At 45.0% G+C, this 18,147-nt stretch overlaps 2 protein-coding genes and 1 non-coding gene across 6 annotated transcripts in view; 1 reads left to right on the top strand and 2 right to left on the bottom strand.

The window, feature by feature from the left end:
• The window catches only part of BEND6 (BEN domain containing 6), a 55,198-nt gene extending 41,919 nt beyond the window's left edge, over nt 1-13,279 (bottom strand). Inside the window, exon 1 of the mRNA XM_010999565.3 lies at nt 13,048-13,279. The gene's annotated coding sequence lies outside the window, so the exon portion shown is untranslated. The remainder of the gene's footprint in view (nt 1-13,047) is intronic.
• On the bottom strand, nt 748-821 carry TRNAA-GGC (transfer RNA alanine (anticodon GGC)). Its single transcript has one exon. It is a non-coding gene; the product is annotated as a tRNA-Ala (tRNA).
• A 576-nt stretch (nt 13,280-13,855) lies between the features above and the next one.
• Nucleotides 13,856-18,147, top strand: part of DST (dystonin) — a gene marked incomplete in the record, with an annotated part of 422,913 nt that continues 418,621 nt past the window's right edge. For 2 of the 4 annotated variants that reach the window (XM_064476602.1, XM_064476600.1), the window contains 2 exon segments: nt 13,859-14,077; nt 14,646-14,680. In XM_064476602.1, the coding sequence (XP_064332672.1) occupies nt 13,897-14,077; nt 14,646-14,680 (216 nt within the window). 4 annotated transcript variants of the gene reach the window in all.

Here is an 18,147-nt window from a genome sequence, read left to right as displayed (position 1 = left end):
AGTGTTGTGTTAGTTTCAGGTGTACAGTATAGTAATCGAGTTGTACATACATATTCTTTTTCATTATAGGTTATTACAAGATATTGAATATAGTTCCCTGTGCTATACAGTAAGGACCTTGTTGTTTATGTGTTTTATATATAGTAATCTGTATCTACTAGCCCCAAACTCCTAATTGATCCTCCGCACCTTTCCCCTTTGGTAACCATAAGTTTGTTTTCTGTCTGCAAGTCTGTTCTGTAAATAAATTCATTTGTCTCATTTTTTCAGATTCCACATATAAGTGATATCATGTGATATTTGTCTTTCTCTGTCTAACTTACTTCACTTAGTATGATAAACTCTAGGTCCATCCATGTTGTTGCAGATAGCATTATTTCATTCTTTTCTGGCTGAGATATAGATATATATATATATCTATATCTCACAACTTCTTTATCCAATCATCTGTCGAAGGACATTTAGGCTGTTTCCATGTCTTGGCTATTGTAAAGAGTGCTGCTGTGAACATTGGGGCGCATATATCTTTTCAAATGACAGTTTTCTCCAAATATATGCCCAGGGGTGAGATTGCGGGATCATATGGTAACTCTATTTTTAGTTTTTAAAGGAATCTCCATACTGTTTTTCATAGTGGCTATACCAAATTGCATTCCCGCTAGGATTTCTTTTTTATTAAAATTTTTTTGTTTTATTTTTTGTGGTGCAGGCGGTTAGGTATTTATTTATTGACTTATTTATTTTTAATGGCAGTACTGGGGATTGAACCCAGGACCTTGTGCGTGCCAAGCACATGCTCTACCACTGAGCTATATCCTCCCCACCAATTAGGGTTTCTTTTAATAGGGACAAAAATGTTTTTAAAAAAATTGGTGCTTGTTGCCCAGCCCTGTGAATATTGCTACTGCAATAAAGCACAATTTAATTAACTCACTATAGGTAAATGTCCTTCCTTGTTTGGCTAACAAATGAACCACTCAAAAACATTTTGGTTATAGACTCGTTTTCATTTTTAATTTTTGTGATGAAATTCTGCTGTGATATTTCATTTTAAATTATCTAGCATTTTGGACTGGCTGTCCTGTGAGTTGGAAATACTGTGATGAGTGCTGAGTTCGGTAATGTTGACATACATCCTGTTCTTTTAGCACAGCTACAGTGTCACTCTATAATACACAAATGCGCTGCCTTCTAATTTGATAACAAAATAACCCATACTCCACTCTGCTTTAAAAGCACTGAGTCTAGCTTTCTCTTTCTTTCCTTGCTTTGGCAGGCACTGGTAATAAAAAATAAAATCTCATACAACCGTATGACAGTATGCAGGGCGCTAACACAGTGTTGCCTTATTACAGTTGCCTGTGATCTGTGCCGCACTAAGCAGCAGTGCGGAGTGATGAGGCTGCCCCACGTGGTCTCCGTCACAACTACTCAACTCTGCCCTTAGAGCAGGAAAGCAGCCACAGGCAATCTGCAAACACATAAGTGTGAATGTGTTCCAATAAAACTTTATTTTTGGACGCTGAAACTTGCATTGTATGTCGTTTTCACATATCATGATATGCTATTTTTAAAAAATTGAAATATAGTCAAGTCACAATGTGTCAACATGCTATTCTTATACAGATTTCTTTCAACTGTTTAAAACTGTAAAACCTATTAATTTACAGGCTGTACAGAAACAGGAGGCAGGCAGACAAGGAGTAGTTTGCTAAACCCTGACCTAGGGTCTCAGTTACCATATTTAAAAGGAGTTAAGCTATATCACCTGCTTTATTTTCTTTCCTCTTCATTCCTTTTCCCGGAGAGCAGGCCATCTGCTTTAACATCTTCCTCCCCAGTGCCTTACTTAAATGCACAATATTACTAAATAAGCCCAGGGCTGAGGGGGAAAGGGGACTGGGAAATTACTGATTAATGGGTATAGAGTTTCATTTTTGCAAGATGAAGAGTTCTGGAGACAGATGGTGGTGATGGTTGCACAACAATGTGACCGCGCCTTATGCTCCTGCACTATATACACTTAAAAATGAGTTAAGGTGTAAATTTGATGCTATGTGTTTTCACTGCAGTAAAAAAAAAAAAAATGGGAAAAATCTGTTTACAGAAACATAGTTTGCGTAATATCCTTAACTGTACTAAAATTTTCTCCTGCTGATATGGTTTAGTTAGAGAGCAAATTCTCCAGTTTCTTCACAAACACATAATTCATTCAAGACCAACCAGAATGGACATGTCAGACCTCTTTTAAAATGACTACTTTTCAGGAGATTTCAGGCCACTATTGTAACCTCCACAAACAGGTGATTCAATGTTCATATTACCTGCCAATTAGCAAATTCAGAAGGGATATTATGAATATGGCTATACAGTAAACACTGCTAGTTCCTATAGTTAGTAAAAAAAATTCGCCATGTAGTTATCTGCTCCTCTTTATTTTTTATTTTTATTTTTTTGCTAACAGAAACCACGTAATTAATTCTCCAAGTAGTTATAGGGGATGAGATTAAATAAGACCTTTGCTCCAAGATATGTGGTTGGATGAATAATGTAAGCCAATGGCTTTCAATCTTTTTTGATTGTAGCTCACAGGAAAATATACATACTATGTTTTTTTTTTTTCATACTATGTTTTGATCCAGAAAACACACACACACACACACACACACACACATACTCACCCCTAAAACAAAATTTCACGGACCATACCCTACCACATGTGATGCATTCTCTCAGTTTCTATTCTGTCTACTATATTTTATTTCATTTTAGCCAATGCCGATCACAGCACATTAAATTGATTTCACAACTCACTAATGTGTTATAACTCATAGTTGAAAAACAATGTTCTGAGAAATAAGGTATAGAGAAAGGGGAACCATGCAGCCAATGAAAGGAAATGAATTCAATTAAAATATGAACTATTAATGCATTTAGGTTTACTTTTAATATTGTCAATGATACAATTAATGCAGGATTCAAAAATGCAAAAGCCACCTCTGAAATTCTAAAAAACAAAAATTATCAAATTTAAGGAAACTAAATGAAAATCAAAATATAATTCAGGTATCTCATCCACTTTTGTATTTAAATGTAATTTCTCTGTTATGAATTAAATAAAAACCCTGAAAGGCAAGTACAGGACTACAAAAAAACCCCCTATAATTTCATAAACTTTCATACTAAAAGTTTTCGATTGTTTTCTAATGTGTATCAGTTTTGGAATGTATAGACATAACAGGTCCCTTTGCAGTACTCAAGTCAGATTATAAGCTGAAGCCTCCTCTCTGCGCTCCAAAATCCCAGGAAAATACTGTCAAAGTAATTCTAAATATTCAGTGGCTGGCTTAACGTTCTCTGTGAAATGGGCTACTAGTTTCAGCTCAGCCTCTGGCCAGGTGGGACATGGTGGAGGGAGATGTCCATATTTATTTATTTTAATTAAATTATGTATTTACTAGAGGAAGGCAGATCAAGATCTGAGTGACTCTGAATGGCTGGGTGCCTTCTCCTGTAAGTATCCACAGCGCTCTACTGAGCAGAGCGTTCTCATCCCAGTGTTCTTGACTTCTAGATAGAAATTTCTGGGTTTTACTAATAACTCTGGGGAGCATTTCAACTCACTCTTGTCTCTCTCTCTCTATTTCCAAAAGACATTTAACATGTTTTCAATGTCCAAGTTGTATCCGGAAATACCCTGATTAAAAAGATGATCAGTACACGTTAGGAGGACTGAGCCGTGCTGCCAACTCCGTTGTGTGTGACTTAGACTGGACTGGAGACAGCGCAGGAACCTAAGAAACCCTAAGTGTGTCTGAGGGACTTTAGACCTGAACCACTTTCAACGTCCCATGATAGGAAAGGAAAAGGAAACAGTCTCATCCGGCCAGAGTTTGTGGATGTACTTCTACTAAAGCCAATGTTACCAATAAGCTGTGGTGTCACACGTTGTCATGCATGTCACTGTGATGTGGGAAAGGAATGTGTTTAGCTCCCCATCCTGCCCTACTGGACATCCTCAGATCTTCCCTATCCTATCTCCTTCTCTTAATAACAAGAAAAAGACAGCTAACAATTACTGAGCGCTTACTACGTGTAAGGTATACTTCTACGCATTTAACCTGTGCCGCTTCATTTAACCCTCCCAGTCGCTCTCCAGTTACACTTTACAGATGAGGGAACCGGGGGAACTGGGGCTCCCCGTGGACCCTGGCCCCCTCTCCCTTTGGGCAGACAGCTGGTAAGGTTTCCATTCTGACTGCTCTGAGCTACAGCACTGATCCTCCTGGTTTCCGTATTCCCTGCTGCTGTGGTCCGAATGGGTCCCTCCCCAAATCCATACATTGAAATCCTAACGCTTGCAGGTGATGGTGTCAGGGCTTGGGCCCTTTGGGAGGTGATTAGGTCATGATGTGGGGGAGGCCCTCATGAACGGGATGAGTGCTCCCATAAAAGAGGCTCCGAGAGCTCCCTAGCCCCTTCTGCCACGTGAGGACACAGTGCGAAGTCGGCAGTCTGCAGCCTGGAAGACGACCTTTACTGGAACCCGACCAGGCGGGCACTCCGATCTCTGACCCCCGGCCTCCAGGAGCTTGTGAAATAGATTCCCGTTGTTTATCAACCACGCCGTCTCTGGTATTTTGTGAAGGCAGCCTGAACAAAGACACCGGCTTCCTCATCTGGACCCAGAGACTCTCTCTGCTGCTCCTGACCCGGCAAGACAGGCAGGTGCTAAGCGACCCAGGCTCCGTCTGATCTGAAGTTCGGCGCTGAGACGGGCTCACTGTCATCTCGACGCGTTCAGGAAGGGGCATCGACAGAGGAGGGCACGAACGTCAGAGGCTGGGAGCCGAGGAAGACGGTCTCCACGGTGTCGCCTGTCCCCATCAAGTCTACGGAAAGCCTGCCGCCGCGTTTGGAACCGCCTGAGAGTCTGCACAGCAAAGTGCACGCAAAGCTTGGAGGAGCCCTGGGAAAGTTGCCCTACGCTTCTAAGGCCTCCAGAGTCTTTTCTAATGAATACCGGGTTTTGTGTCTTCCCCTCGCCTCTTCTTCTGTTATTACCTGTCCTCCCCTCCACCCCCAATACTTAAGTGCCTTTTCCCCATGTATCAGAAACGCAGATGCAGAGTTAAGTGGAAAGGAGAGTCAGAGCCAATTAAAAGTTCTGTTTTAGGATAACTGTTAAGGCATGTAAGATCATCTTCCACTTAACATTTTTTTAATTAATGGAGAACATTCTATTCATCTTGAAAGTTGAGTGCCAGATGGAATCATTATCCTTTTGGTTCCAAGTAACCGTATTCTAGAATGTGATTAAGTTTTAGACCGATTTTAAAAACTCACAAAATGTAATAATTCTGAGCGAAGAATCAATGTCTCTGCATAAAAATCAGGAGCGATTCAACTTTCAAATATGAAAGTTATCCTATCAATTATAATGTGGAAGGACAAGCTAATTTCTCTTTGAACTATCTGCCCCATTGCACTCTATATTAATATCATACCCTAATGAAGTAGGTGTTTACCATTTACCAATATCTCTATTAATTTTGTACTTTAATAGTCTTGAAAGTTTAGGTTTGGGGGGAAGGTATAGCTCAAGTGGCAGAGCATGAGCTTAGCATGCACGAGGTCCTGGGTTCAATCCTCAGTACCTCCATTAAAAAATAAAAAATAAACTAATGATAAATCAATAAATAGACCTAATGACCTCCCCTCCCAAAAATAAATTAAAAAAAGAAGAAAGTTTAGGTCTAAACATAATTAACTATTGAGTCATATTTCAGATAATTTATTCAATAAATCATCTTAACTGGTTTGCCCCTTTCCCCCTTATCAATAATTTTCTTGCTCTAATATTCCTTGGTACCATGTTGAAGCAACACTACATTCCACAATGAGGAAGTCCAGAGCGTGTTGTCCTGTGCCCTTGAGTGTTGGGCAGAGGTGAACAGTGGTCATACCAGCCAACTCCCAGGGTGTTGCTAATGCCCTGAATCCAGGCACCAAGACCCAGACTCCCAACAGCTCACCATGCAGCAGATGACCATGAGGTGGGGGACACTAACTGTGGCCCTGCAGTATCTTCTCATGGTGCGTTCCCACCTCACTACAGATGGCCACAGAACAAAATTGTGCAAAGAACAGTGCCTGCTAGACCAGACGGATCTGGGACCCTCAGGGAATGGCATTGGTTGCAAGTCTCTGTGTGGACTGCGTGGATGCTTTACCACTAAACCCTTCCCAGCATATAGGGTCAGAAGGGAACTTGGAGGAAATAGAACCAGCCAGATGGAGAGATCAGGACACCCTGGAAACTGGACTTGAAGTGAGGAAGTCACAGGATGAAAACTACGAGCCTTGTGGTGTGACAGAATGATCCCAGTGATGGGACATTAGGACCTAGCGTCCTGAGAATGTAGTGATGGTGGGGGGAGAAGTTGGAGGAAGGCATGGCAAGTGTGGAAGATCAGAGATAATGGGATGGATGGGCGGTCTTCCATACCGCAGGCAGGAACCCAGTTATCCTGGCGGGATCCAGTTCCCAGATCTCTGGGGAAGGCTGAATGTTGAAAAGCCTTACAAGCTGTGGCGTGGAGCAGATTTAGGAGGAAAGCTGCTACATGCACCAGGATGTGTAGGAATAGTTTCTGGGAGTCCTTCTGCCGCTCTTTTAAGCCTTAAGACTGTGGAGATCCTTGCAGACTGTGAGCTCAAGACTAAATTTTAGGACCAGTGTTTTTCGCTCAAAAACGGGCTTATCCAGCCAAACATCTAGATTGAAGTTGGGACACTTAACTGGCCTGAAGGCAGCCCAGGAATCAAGTCAGCCCTTCTTCCCGTGACAGAAGCCTGTGGAGTGGTCCTAGGTAGTTAACGCGGTCTCCCTTCTCAGAGTTAGAACCGACATCCCAATGAAAGGTAATGAGGGAACTCATTTGTCCCTCTCCCAATCTTGCAAGAGGACAAGGAAACTCACAGCGCGCTGTCTCCACTCAGTCGGAGGGTGGGCGGCATCTGCGTGTATTGGGGACATGTCCCTGAACCTCTGTGGGTTAGAGCTGAGGGCTTCCTCTGCTCATCCTAGACTGATGGTGCTCCAGCCCCTTCTCCCAGTCTCAGGGGAGGTACTCAGGTGATGTGGTGCTGATACAGTGGGAGAATGATTTGATGCTGCAGAAGCCTTGTTATCTGTGCACTTGTGTAAGGTTCTGATAATTCTCTGTTTCTTTCCTTAAGAACCTGGTGAAAACTATGGGTCATGTCCCCCTAAAGAGACCCACAGTTTTACACATAATTTCAGGTCCCAAGAATCTTGTTCATCAATTGGTTACAAACTCCCACAGAAGAGACAGGGCCAGAAAGAGCAGACTTTAGGTTTTTGGCTTTCTTCTTTGAAACAGAAACTTTATTCTCATTTAGTCTGTTTGCTACTCGTTCCCGTTTGACGCCAAAAAGTATTTTGGAGCCACGAAGACATTTTAAGACTGGCTTTTCTTTCTGTTCCTAGATCCGTGGGATATCATGACACTGGGATAATTTCAATACCCTCTGGAACTGTGTGTCATTGAAACATCTTTTCCTCATTGCAATTCTCGTGCTCCTTGGTGCACTTGGCTACCTCTGCTCTTTTAGGGACATTCCTTCAGGCTCTCCGCACCGCGATGCATTAGCATACAGATCTATTACCACCCAACGTTTAATGCAAAAGTCCTACAAAACATTATTGTAAGAAATGGAGATAATTTAGCTACTAAATATTGCTGTCATTTTATTAAGACAATCTGGAATTTAATTCATAAACATTAGTTAATCAAGAACTTAGCAATGACTTCAGCTTTCAAACTTGCTTCGCAAGTTGCCCATTTTAGAAATGGTGGAAATACTTTACGCTCTCTGAATCATAATGAACAAGGCGGCTCCGTGATTTATAACTCCGAGAGCTTTGTAATTTGACTTATGAAGAGCTCTCCACTTTTCCACTGGCGGTTCATACAACCATGAGTAAATTTTCTGGTCAAATGACTCAGAATTTTGCTGCATGACTAATCCCACACTCAATGTGGAAACTATATAAATGAATTCGATTTGCTTGTGGATAATAAATGACTACTTTCTAAAAACTGTCTGCAAAGCATTAGAGAGTAGATGAATTCAATTCTATTGATGTTTTTTAAACTCTCAAACTCAGCAGACTTTTGAAAAGTCTGTAATGCTCACAAAAAAGAACATCGCCTCCCCCCACCAGCTTTATCAAGGATTTTGCAAATTGTAGGACAAGAAATCCTAATTAGGCTCTAAAATTTCCAAAATGTTAAAAGAACAATTTGGGATGATCCTGTTGGCAATGTTTTTTCTTACAATGATAACTTTAAGTTATTTTAAAAGTTTTTTATTATGGTAAAATAATTATAAATCCTTTCCTGGGATATAGTGGCTGGAAATAATATTTGATACTATTGCAAATAACAATTGTTTTTCCTTCAAAAACTCAAAATTTAAAAAGATAATAATGATCCATCCATGCGGTGGCCCCCGCCCTCCAAGATTCTGGACTCTGGAAATCGCCCCCAAGATTACAGCAGATGCAGTAGTTTCTCCCAAACCACATAGCTCCTTGACCTTTCAATACCAGAACACAGACATTGTTGGCACAGGCCCTGGTCTCAGACAGTCATGAAAACCATTTGGGAATAAACAGGCATACAACACGTTTCCTCGATTCCTCCCAATTCCTTCAATGCCATTGATTTTTGAGAGTAAAAATCTTCATCTAGGATCAAGTAGTTTACCAGTCCAAAATCAATATGATTTATTTCTAATAACTTGTCACTAGAAATCCCACTCCTGGACATCTATCCAGAGAAAGCTCTAACTCAAAAAAGATACGTGCACCTCAATGTTCACAGCAGCACTATGAACAATAGCCAAGACTTGGAAGCAAACTAAGTGTCCACCGAGAGGTGACTAGATAAAGAAAAGGTGGTGTATTTATACAATGGAATACTACTCAGTCATAAAAAAGAATAAAATAATGCCATTTGCAGCAACATGGATGGACCTAGAGATTATCATATAAGTGAAGTAAGTCAGATAGAGACAGAAATATCATGTGATATCACTTTTATGTGTAATCTAAAACAAATGATACAAATGAACTTATATACAAACTGGAAATAGACTCAGACACGGTTATCAAAGGGGAAAGGGGTGGTGGGGATGGATAAATCAGGAGTTTGGGATTAACATATACATGCTACTATACATAAAATAGATAACCAACAAAGACATACTGTAGAGCACAGGGAACTGTATTCAATATCTTGTAATAACCTATAATGGAAAAGAATCTGAAAAAGAATATATATGTATGTGTATAACTGAATCACTTTGCTCTACACCTGACACTAACACAACATTGTAAAGCAACTATACTTCAATTAAAGAATTCATTGCGAGAGCCATTCTTAGCTAACCTTTTTGTTTTCAAGGGGGTAACATTCCAATGTACTGTCTTTGTGGGATTATCAGTCTGTAATCTACTCACTTCCTACATTCATGCAGGTTTGTAATAGACACTCACGGACAACTTAGGTTACATTCCAAGGTATTCCTTAGTTTTCTTTAAAAATTTTTCTATTCTGAGCACTACTAGCCAGGGTTGGTGGAGGGAGCCCAGGTGCAGGGAGCCATCACCACTAGTCAGGGTCAGTTTTAACTCTGCAGAGTCAAAAGCAGCTTGAGAGCAGAAGGAACCGTCTGGGGGACTCAGGTGTGTGAGGACAAGTGCACCCCTATCCTGACAAAAGGACATTTGTTGGCTTTTACTCAGTTGCATTTCTACCCATGCCTTCTAGAATCAAATTTCTCCAAAGACTGTAGACAGCCCTCTTGCCTCTTTTTTTCCCCTGGTCTCTCTCCAACCCATTCCCGTCTGGGTTCAGTCTCTCCCACTATGATGAGCCAGTTCTCTGGAAGGTGTCCAGAGGTCTCCTCCGTCCACAGCCTCCTTTCCCCGGCTGTGCCTCTGTTCTAGGAAGACCCTCAACCAGGGCACTTCCCACCGAGCTACTGCTCCCCTTTCTTCAGTCTACAAGTGGATGTCGTCTCCGAAGCTACGATTCCATTCTTTCCACGCTTTCTCTTCCTTAGTCATTTCGTACATGTCCATGACTTCAACTAGAATTTATGCTGGTGACTCCTATCCGTCTCTGGTTCTGACCTCTCCACCCATGTTTCCACGGATGTCCAGTTTCACACGGATGCCCTCTGACACCCCTGCTGCAATGGGTGTGCAACTCAGTGTGGCTCGGTCACCTTTTCCTCCAAAACTTCCTGCACTGGGGCTCAAAATATGAGTCATCTGCAATTCCTCCTTCTCCCTGAATTGGTCGCAACACAGCTTAGGGTGGAGATGTCTCTTCTTCCTGATGTATCTTCCCAACCCATCAATTAGGAATTTGTGCCCTTCCTGCCCTTGTGTTGGGAAGGACTGTAGTCCTTCAGGGGTGACTGGGAGGGTGTGCAGAGTTAGGGAAAAGGACCAAGATGTGCCATTTTGGACTTGAGCCCAAGCCATGCTCTTCAGCCTGACTTTACCCTGAATAAAGTTAGTGTGTTAATTTCCTTCTGGTTTCTCCTGTGTGTTCTCAATCTGGTTGAGACTCTAAAGGGTAAAAGGGCTTGGTGGATCATCTTCCACATACCTGATAGCAAACTCTCTTAACTGTTTTCCCCGATGCTTTTGTCTTCTCTTGGGTGACACTGCTAACTATCATAAAAAGTCAAAACATTATATATACCTTTCCATCTTGATTTTCACTTCTTGGACTGAAAGATTTGGCTGTGGACCATCCTCCTCCATCCTGACCCCCAAACTTTAAATGTATAACTTGGAGCTGATGTCAATTACTCTTTTTTAATGAAAACCTACCAGAAAGAAAAAGGTATGAATTCTGCTAAATTAAATTCTGAAAAGGACTTATTGGCTGATTTAATATTTATTGAATTCTGCAATGCATTAGCATCACATAAACTTACAGGTAAGAAACAATTAATAACATGCCATTACTTGGAGAAGGAAATGATCAATTAGCAACAAACAAATCAGAAAATAACAATGGAACCTAAATACCACATTCTCTCAATGGCTTAGTCTGCTTATTACTAGTATCCTTGAGAAAACTGATGCAAAGAACAGAAATGAACGCATCTAAAAAGAAATATCTGTAATCCGACTGCAGGGCAGTCCGGCATTTGGCTGCCAAAAGAGATAAATGATGTTCTTGTGTGTACTTGAAACTTACAAATGGCTGCAGCAAGACTCAGGATGGTAACAAGTGTACTGAAGTAATAGCTCAGAAAACCATCATTGCTATTTAGTTTCTTTTTGTTGTTATAAATGCAGAGTTTGGGGCAAATTAGTTACTATGCTGTGCCTGTGGAGTGTTTCAAGGATCTGCAGTCCATTTCAGCTCACTCACAAACCTTAGTCAATGAGAAATAGAAAGTAAAGACGACCTTCCTACCTTTCTGTTAATTATTTCTCCCCCTCTGTTTGCAGGAGGTTAATTCAGTTTTGCTGTTGCTTTAAATTACTCCACCAGACCACTGTGAGGCAATTCGGTATAGAATTCCCGTCCTGATGTGCCCTGCAAGGCAGACTCCGGAACTCTCCTCAAAAACCACCCCACAGCGGATGGGAATGTGGGCTCTCACTGCAGTGGGCTGCGGTATCATGAATCCTGTGAGCTACCTACACGCGACGAGGTTCTACCCGTCAGCCCGAGTGCCAGGGACCGACGAAGTCCACCTGACTTGTAGTGCAGCCAGCACCCCGATCCAGCATCCTCACTGTACACAGAGTCTGCAGGCAAGGCCCTTTCAGCTTCAAATCAGAACAGCCGAATGAGAGAATTCTTATTTCTTTTTAGGAAACAAGTTGCACGTAAGAAAACTCGATCTCTTGTTTCCCATCTTAATGATTCTGGCATTTAAGAAATGCATTAGGCAACGCCTTTTGGAGCTTCCTTTAATGCTTACACATGGTAATACGTTGCAGGCCCTAAGAACATCACTGGTTGAGCCTCTATGCAGAGCTGTACGCTTGATTTTGTATTGTTAGCAAACCACACTGATTTTTGAGATCCTACAAGCAAGTAACAAAACTTAAGTATTGTCAGATTCTTGAACTGTTCTCCTGAATTTTACAAATTACTTTTTTATGACCCAATTTCTCCAATCTCCTAAGTCTTCCAAAGTAAGAGTCCACCTTAGTGGTTATTTGCAACTGCACAAATTCAGTCATGCCGCTTGCTCCTTGCCGCTCTAACTGCAGTTTCATTATGCGAGTAAGAAAACAAAACAAGCAAAAACCAACCCCACACAGGAAAAGGCAGCACTGGCTTGGGAGCCGCAGGATGGGCACAGCACTGGCCGGCCGAGGCCGCTGCCGCAGCAAGCCCGGGCCAGGTGTCCTGGTGGCCGCAGGGAGGCGACTGCAGCGCCGCCGCCGCCGCCGCCGCCGCCGCGTCTCCCGCGTCCGCACTGCGCCAGCGACCCCGGGAAAGCCTCCCGGACGCCAACTACAGGATACCTTTGGCTGCTTATGAAGAAAGGGGAGGGGGCAGGAGGGAAGAGAGGGAGTGTGTGCGTCTTGAATGGGATAGATCATTATCTCCTCACACTCCTAAAAAACTGCTCCTCAAAATACACACAGACCAGTCTCCAACTTCTTCCATCTGCCAGTTCCCTAAATCTGAAATTGCCTCTCCCTTCAAGTGCACGAAAGGAGTCAAGGCTTTATGGTCAACGCAGGGATGCACGAGGATCCAAAGTGCCCATTTCTCGGCTGCGACACAGCGCCAAGTTAGGGGTGGGAGAGTTCATGTCTGCAGACCCGAGTGCTCTAATGGGGAGCGCGCCGGGTCCAGAGGGGCTGGAGGGGGCGGGCCTCCCGTTCCGGGGGACCCCGATGCCCAGGAAAGGCCCTGCCCGGGGCTCAGGCTTCGGCGTGCGAGGAACCCCCCGCAAACAATAGCTCACCCGGCTGCATCCTCCAGAGCCCCAGCCTCGGGGCGGGGCGCGGGGAGGTGGGAGGTGGGGGGCAGCACCGCCTGCAGGCTCCCGCCAGCGCCTCACAGTTTCCCCCCGGCTCCGCGGCGCCCCCTATCGCCGGGCTCCCCAGCAATCGGCCACGGGAGGCTGGAAAGGCGGCAACCCGGGTTTCCGAGAGCGGAGGGGCGCCCGGCCCGTGACCCCCGGGACGGCGCGGCCCCGCGGGCTGCCCCGCTGGAGGGCGCTGGGCTCTCAGGCCCGGGCGCAGCCCGCGGCCGCCACCGGAGCCGCCGCAGCCATGTCCGCGCGCCCGCGCTGCCGCAGCCCGGCCGTGATGTCATCCGCCGAGCCCCCGCCGCGGCGCCCAACTCCCGCCCGCCGCGGGCTGCCGCGGCCCCGCCCCGCCCCACGTGCTCCCGGCTTCGGGGATGCCGAGGCCGGCGGTGGCCGCAGGACGATGCGTGGAGCCCAGGTGGCCGCCGCGGCGGCAGCGCTGCCCCTCCCCGCCCGCCGCGTCTCTGGCGGGGCTGCGCCCAGGGGCTGCGCACAGACGGGGGCGGGGGCGCCTGCGGAGGGCGGGGAGGGCTCCCCGCCGCCAAGTGCCTGCCGGGTCGCCGTCTGCTGAGTCATGGCCAGTGCTGCCCGCAGCCTGGGATCACTCTTGTAGCGCGGCGGGCGCGGGTGCGCAGCTATTGGGCCGGGCGCGGGGCCGCGAGCGCCGGGCATGACGCGCTGAGCCGCGCTCGCCCGTGCCCGCCGCTCCGCGTGCGCCCCGCGCGGGTGCCTGTGCCGCCGCCCTCCAGCCCCGCCGCCAGCCGCCCCCGCCTCGCCCGCACCATGATCGCCGCCGCTTTCCTCGTCTTGCTGAGACCCTACAGTATACAATGTGCCCTCTTCCTCTTGTTGCTTCTGGTGGGCACCATCGCCACCATCATCTTTTTCTGCTGCTGGCACCGCAGGCTCCAGAAGGGGAGGCATCCGATGAAATCGGTCTTTTCGGGTCGTTCAAGGAGCCGAGGTAAGACACGCCGCGACGGGCTTCCTCGGGCCGGGAGGAAGCTTTAAGCCGATTTGGAGAGGGAAGCGCGGCTGGCTCCTTTCCGCGCTGCCGCCCAGACCCCATCCCCGCGCGCTCCCCCAGCCGAGTGCGTTTGTGTGTCTGACATCCCTCTCCCCCTCCTGCGTCTCCGGGGTTGGGGTAGCCGCGACGAGTAGGGCGCCGGGTGAGGAGAAACGGACGCAGATGCTTAGAGTCAGTTTGCTTAATCCCTGCTGGGGATCGGAACGGAGTCCGGGCTGCGGCAGTCTCCCTCCACCCACCCAGGGCTGGAGCGTGGGGTCCGAAAGTGAAGCATAGAGATCCGGCGCTCCCCAACTCCCCTAGAACTTTCCCTGAAACTTCTCGCGGAAGAATCACCTAGAGACCGCTGGCCTAGTAACCACCCCGCCCGGCAGGGTGTCCCCACTGCCTTCGAGGCGTCTAGAACGCCCCTTCCTGACCCTTGTCCCCTAGGTGAGTCATCGGTGACTCGGCAGGTGATGAACAAGGAGTTAAATGAAGTCTCGTTCTTCTTTTTTCTCCCCAGATGCTGTTCTGAGATCTCACCACTATCGTTCTGAGGTAATTTACTTAGCGCGCACGCTCAAGGTCAGAGGAAGTTCTCTTTCCTGAGTAACAATATTAATCGTATGCGTGTTAGGAAACCAGTAGGGCGTTGAATGGCGATGCCCTCAAGCCGAAAGGGCCGCGTTTCTTTCTAAGCGACTCCCCAACATGAGTGCCCAGCGAACGGTTTTAGCAGGTTTCTTGTGCAGTACCAGAAGGTGGGAAAGACAGCCCCTGAAAGTGGCCAGGTCTTAGGAAATTAGCCTCGGGGGTGGATCTCAGGGTCCTTTGGCCTCTGTAAGGCACCGATAGAAGCTTTCTGGGTGCCGTCAGCTGGCTGTGGTTGCGTATCCAACGAGGCTCAGGAGCTTTTAGAGAGTGCAGAGCAATTTGATCCGTATGCATTTATTTCACTTTAGGCTTCTGTTCACCCAGAAAGCCCTCCATGTTTTACTGGGGACAGCTGATGATTTTTGCAAAGTGGCGGTGGTGGTGATCTTTTCTGGCTTTACTCTCCAAACGCAGACCATCCCTCCATGAACAGGTGACCTGGCTGCCGCGATTGGGCGGAACTGCTGTAGGGCTGTTTGGGTTGGAGAATAGAACAAAACAAGAAACACAAGCTCTCCCTGACCCAGCGTTTCTGAGTTTCCAAGACAGCCCCCACTTGATGGGAGATGACTTTCTCTCTTTTCAGGAGAGATTCACACAGCCAGGAGGTTACTGGTAGCCAGGCTGGTGCGGTTTACTCATCTTAGCAAAGACTTCATAGATGAGACACCCTCCATTTACTCGCCATTTACCTGAGAAGTTATTTCACATTTCATTTCACTAGTGAATCCGATGTGTTACTGCACCCGAGATGTATTTTTGGACCCTGGTTGCTTGAAAGCTCTCCCTGCATTATTATAACAGCATTATAATGCTGCACAACGAGTAATTCTGTATGTGGCCCAGGGGATGAGAACTCTGTTCTCAGCGTAGGGCCCTGAAGATAGTAACGTAACCAGTCAGACAATCCGAGGTTCCATCCTGGCTTTACACTAACTAGCTGTGTGGTGCTGGGAAACTAAACTCCTCAGCACCTCAGTTTCTCATCTGGAAAATGGGACCAGTAGTACCGAGTAGGACTGTAGGGGAGGGCAGGGTTGACAAGTAGTTATGTTAAAAAAAAAACCCCTCAGTTTATAGTAGGTATTCAGTACTTGATAGTTATAATTACATATTGTAAAATAGAATTAAAAATGTGTAAAATAGAAGGTCTCTTTGAAAATTTTAAAGTCTTTATTAGATTAATTAATTCAAATTTATGGGAAAAGGGGAGGGTATAGGTCAGTGGTAGAGCGCGTGCTTAGCATGCACAGAGTCCTGGGTTCAATCCCCAGTACCTCCAAAAAAAAAATAAACCCCAAATAAACCTAATTACTCTCCCCCCCAAAAAAAATCAAATTTACGGGAAACAATATAAAGTCTATTATGAAGCAATGCTTTTTGAATATCTATTCATTTAATAGAATAACCCATTTAGAGGTGACAAAAATAAACAATGGTCTGGGTGCGAACATCACAATTCAGGATTTTGAGAGGTTACCAGTCCAGTACACGTAAATGACAGAACCAGAGTAAAAATCCTGTTATGGGTTCTTAGATGAGCCATCAAGCATGTCAGCTGAAGTCCAGACGGAGGACTGAGATAGAACTACGTCTTGTTTAGTTATCTCTGAGTTGAGCACTTGTCATGAACTGGCATTTGGTTAGGAAGGCTGGGAGCGGTTATTTAATGTCGAAACTCATTTCACAGATTCCTGGGACAGGTTGACATCCAGTGTGTGCTTTGTATGCACCTCATCTACTCTGCTGTGAGCGCCTTGAGGGCATGGACCACATCTCTCTTGTTTAGGGCTGTATCCCCACTGCCTGCTGAATCATGGGCTCGTAATAATATTTGTCATAAATTCCTCGAGGAATGCCAGTTCCCATACCAGGGCGAGTACAACTCAGTATTGGGTAGAAAAGAAAAATGCACATTCTCAGGACATTGCTCAGAACTCAACATTTGCTGAATCCCAATTCTTATTTTACCTTTCTAGACTTTAAAAAAAATTGCCCTAGACTTTGCATCAGAAACAGAAATCACTGGGTGGGAGAGGTTGTAGCTCAGTGGTTGAGTGCATGCTTAGCATGCACGAGGTCCTGAGTTCAATCCCCAGTCCCTCCTTTAAAAAAGAGAGTTAAAAAAAAAAAACTATGTATAAAATATTTTTAAAAACTTAAAAAATGTAAATCATTAATTATAACAAAATAGATTTGGTTAGAATTCTTTTTTCTCAGAAAATTGAATGCAGCATTAGCTTAATTTGTTGATAGGCCACCCGTGTTCCCCTTTATCCCAAGTTCCTTTGTTAAGCTACTCAAAGAATGTTATTTCATAAGAGAAAATCCTGAGAATGTCCTATATCATCACTGTTTTGTGTTCACTGCAAATAAAACATTTCCCCCTAGGGAAAACAGGGATTTTTTTTTTCTTCGTTTCTATCAAAATACCCTTTCCTGCAGGATTTTCTCCTTGAGAAATACCTCTGAATGTTTTGGATTGTAGCATATTGAAAATGAGTACTTGTGCAGCATAATGGATAGTCTTTTTGTTGCTTTTTATCAGTAGCTGCTGCAAAATAAGGATGAAAGAAAATGTTTTGATTTTCCTCCCAACTTCTAGTCGCATTCAATATTCTATTCTCCATCCCAGTCTCAGTAAGTAGATGATTCACTTTCAGCAGTTTTCTAGTGGTCAAGTGAGGAGAATGGGTTTGCGATCTGCTGACTCATTTTGAAATGTGAAGGAGCTTGGGGAAAGCCCTGGAACACATGAAGAAGTTCAGTTAGCACTTGGCTGGGTTCTTTTTTTTTTTTTTTTTTTTTTTGGTGGAATGTATTGCTTCTGCTATCCAGACGTCTGGGGGGAGTCCAGTTGGACAGGAAATTTCAGAATGTTTCTTCCCAGGTAGTGAAAGAGATACTTCCCTGGCAGGGGGTGGGGGGGGGGGAGCGGATCCGTGGCATCAGGACCCCGTGTGCTTTGGGGAAGTTCTGCAGCAGGGAAAAAAAAGCCACATCTCTCATCTGAGGGGTTCTAGCTTTTTACTCCTCACTAAGTGTTTCATAAACACCTTTCTTCAACTCAGTTTCTTCTTCCTGGAGCTAGAAATAAATGATAGCAATATTTATGTGATGTTTGGGCGGCGTAACCACCAACAGCCCTTTTAATTTTCACATACTGGCAAACTCATCTTGATGGACTTAATAGTTCTCTACATTTTAGTAATAGCACATGAGAATGTGAAATTATTAATTAATCCACCCAGCAAAGGCTCAACAGTTTAACCCCAATCCACAGACAGAGAAAATGTCCTGTCAGATAGGGAGAAGTAGGTGCTTTGTGTATGAATATAAAGTACTTGTGCCACACACACACACACACACAC

Source organism: Camelus dromedarius, chromosome 19 (assembly GCF_036321535.1).
Source record: "Camelus dromedarius isolate mCamDro1 chromosome 19, mCamDro1.pat, whole genome shotgun sequence".
Taxonomy (NCBI): Eukaryota; Metazoa; Chordata; class Mammalia; order Artiodactyla; family Camelidae; genus Camelus; species Camelus dromedarius.
This window is presented reverse-complemented; position numbering and strand designations above follow the sequence as displayed.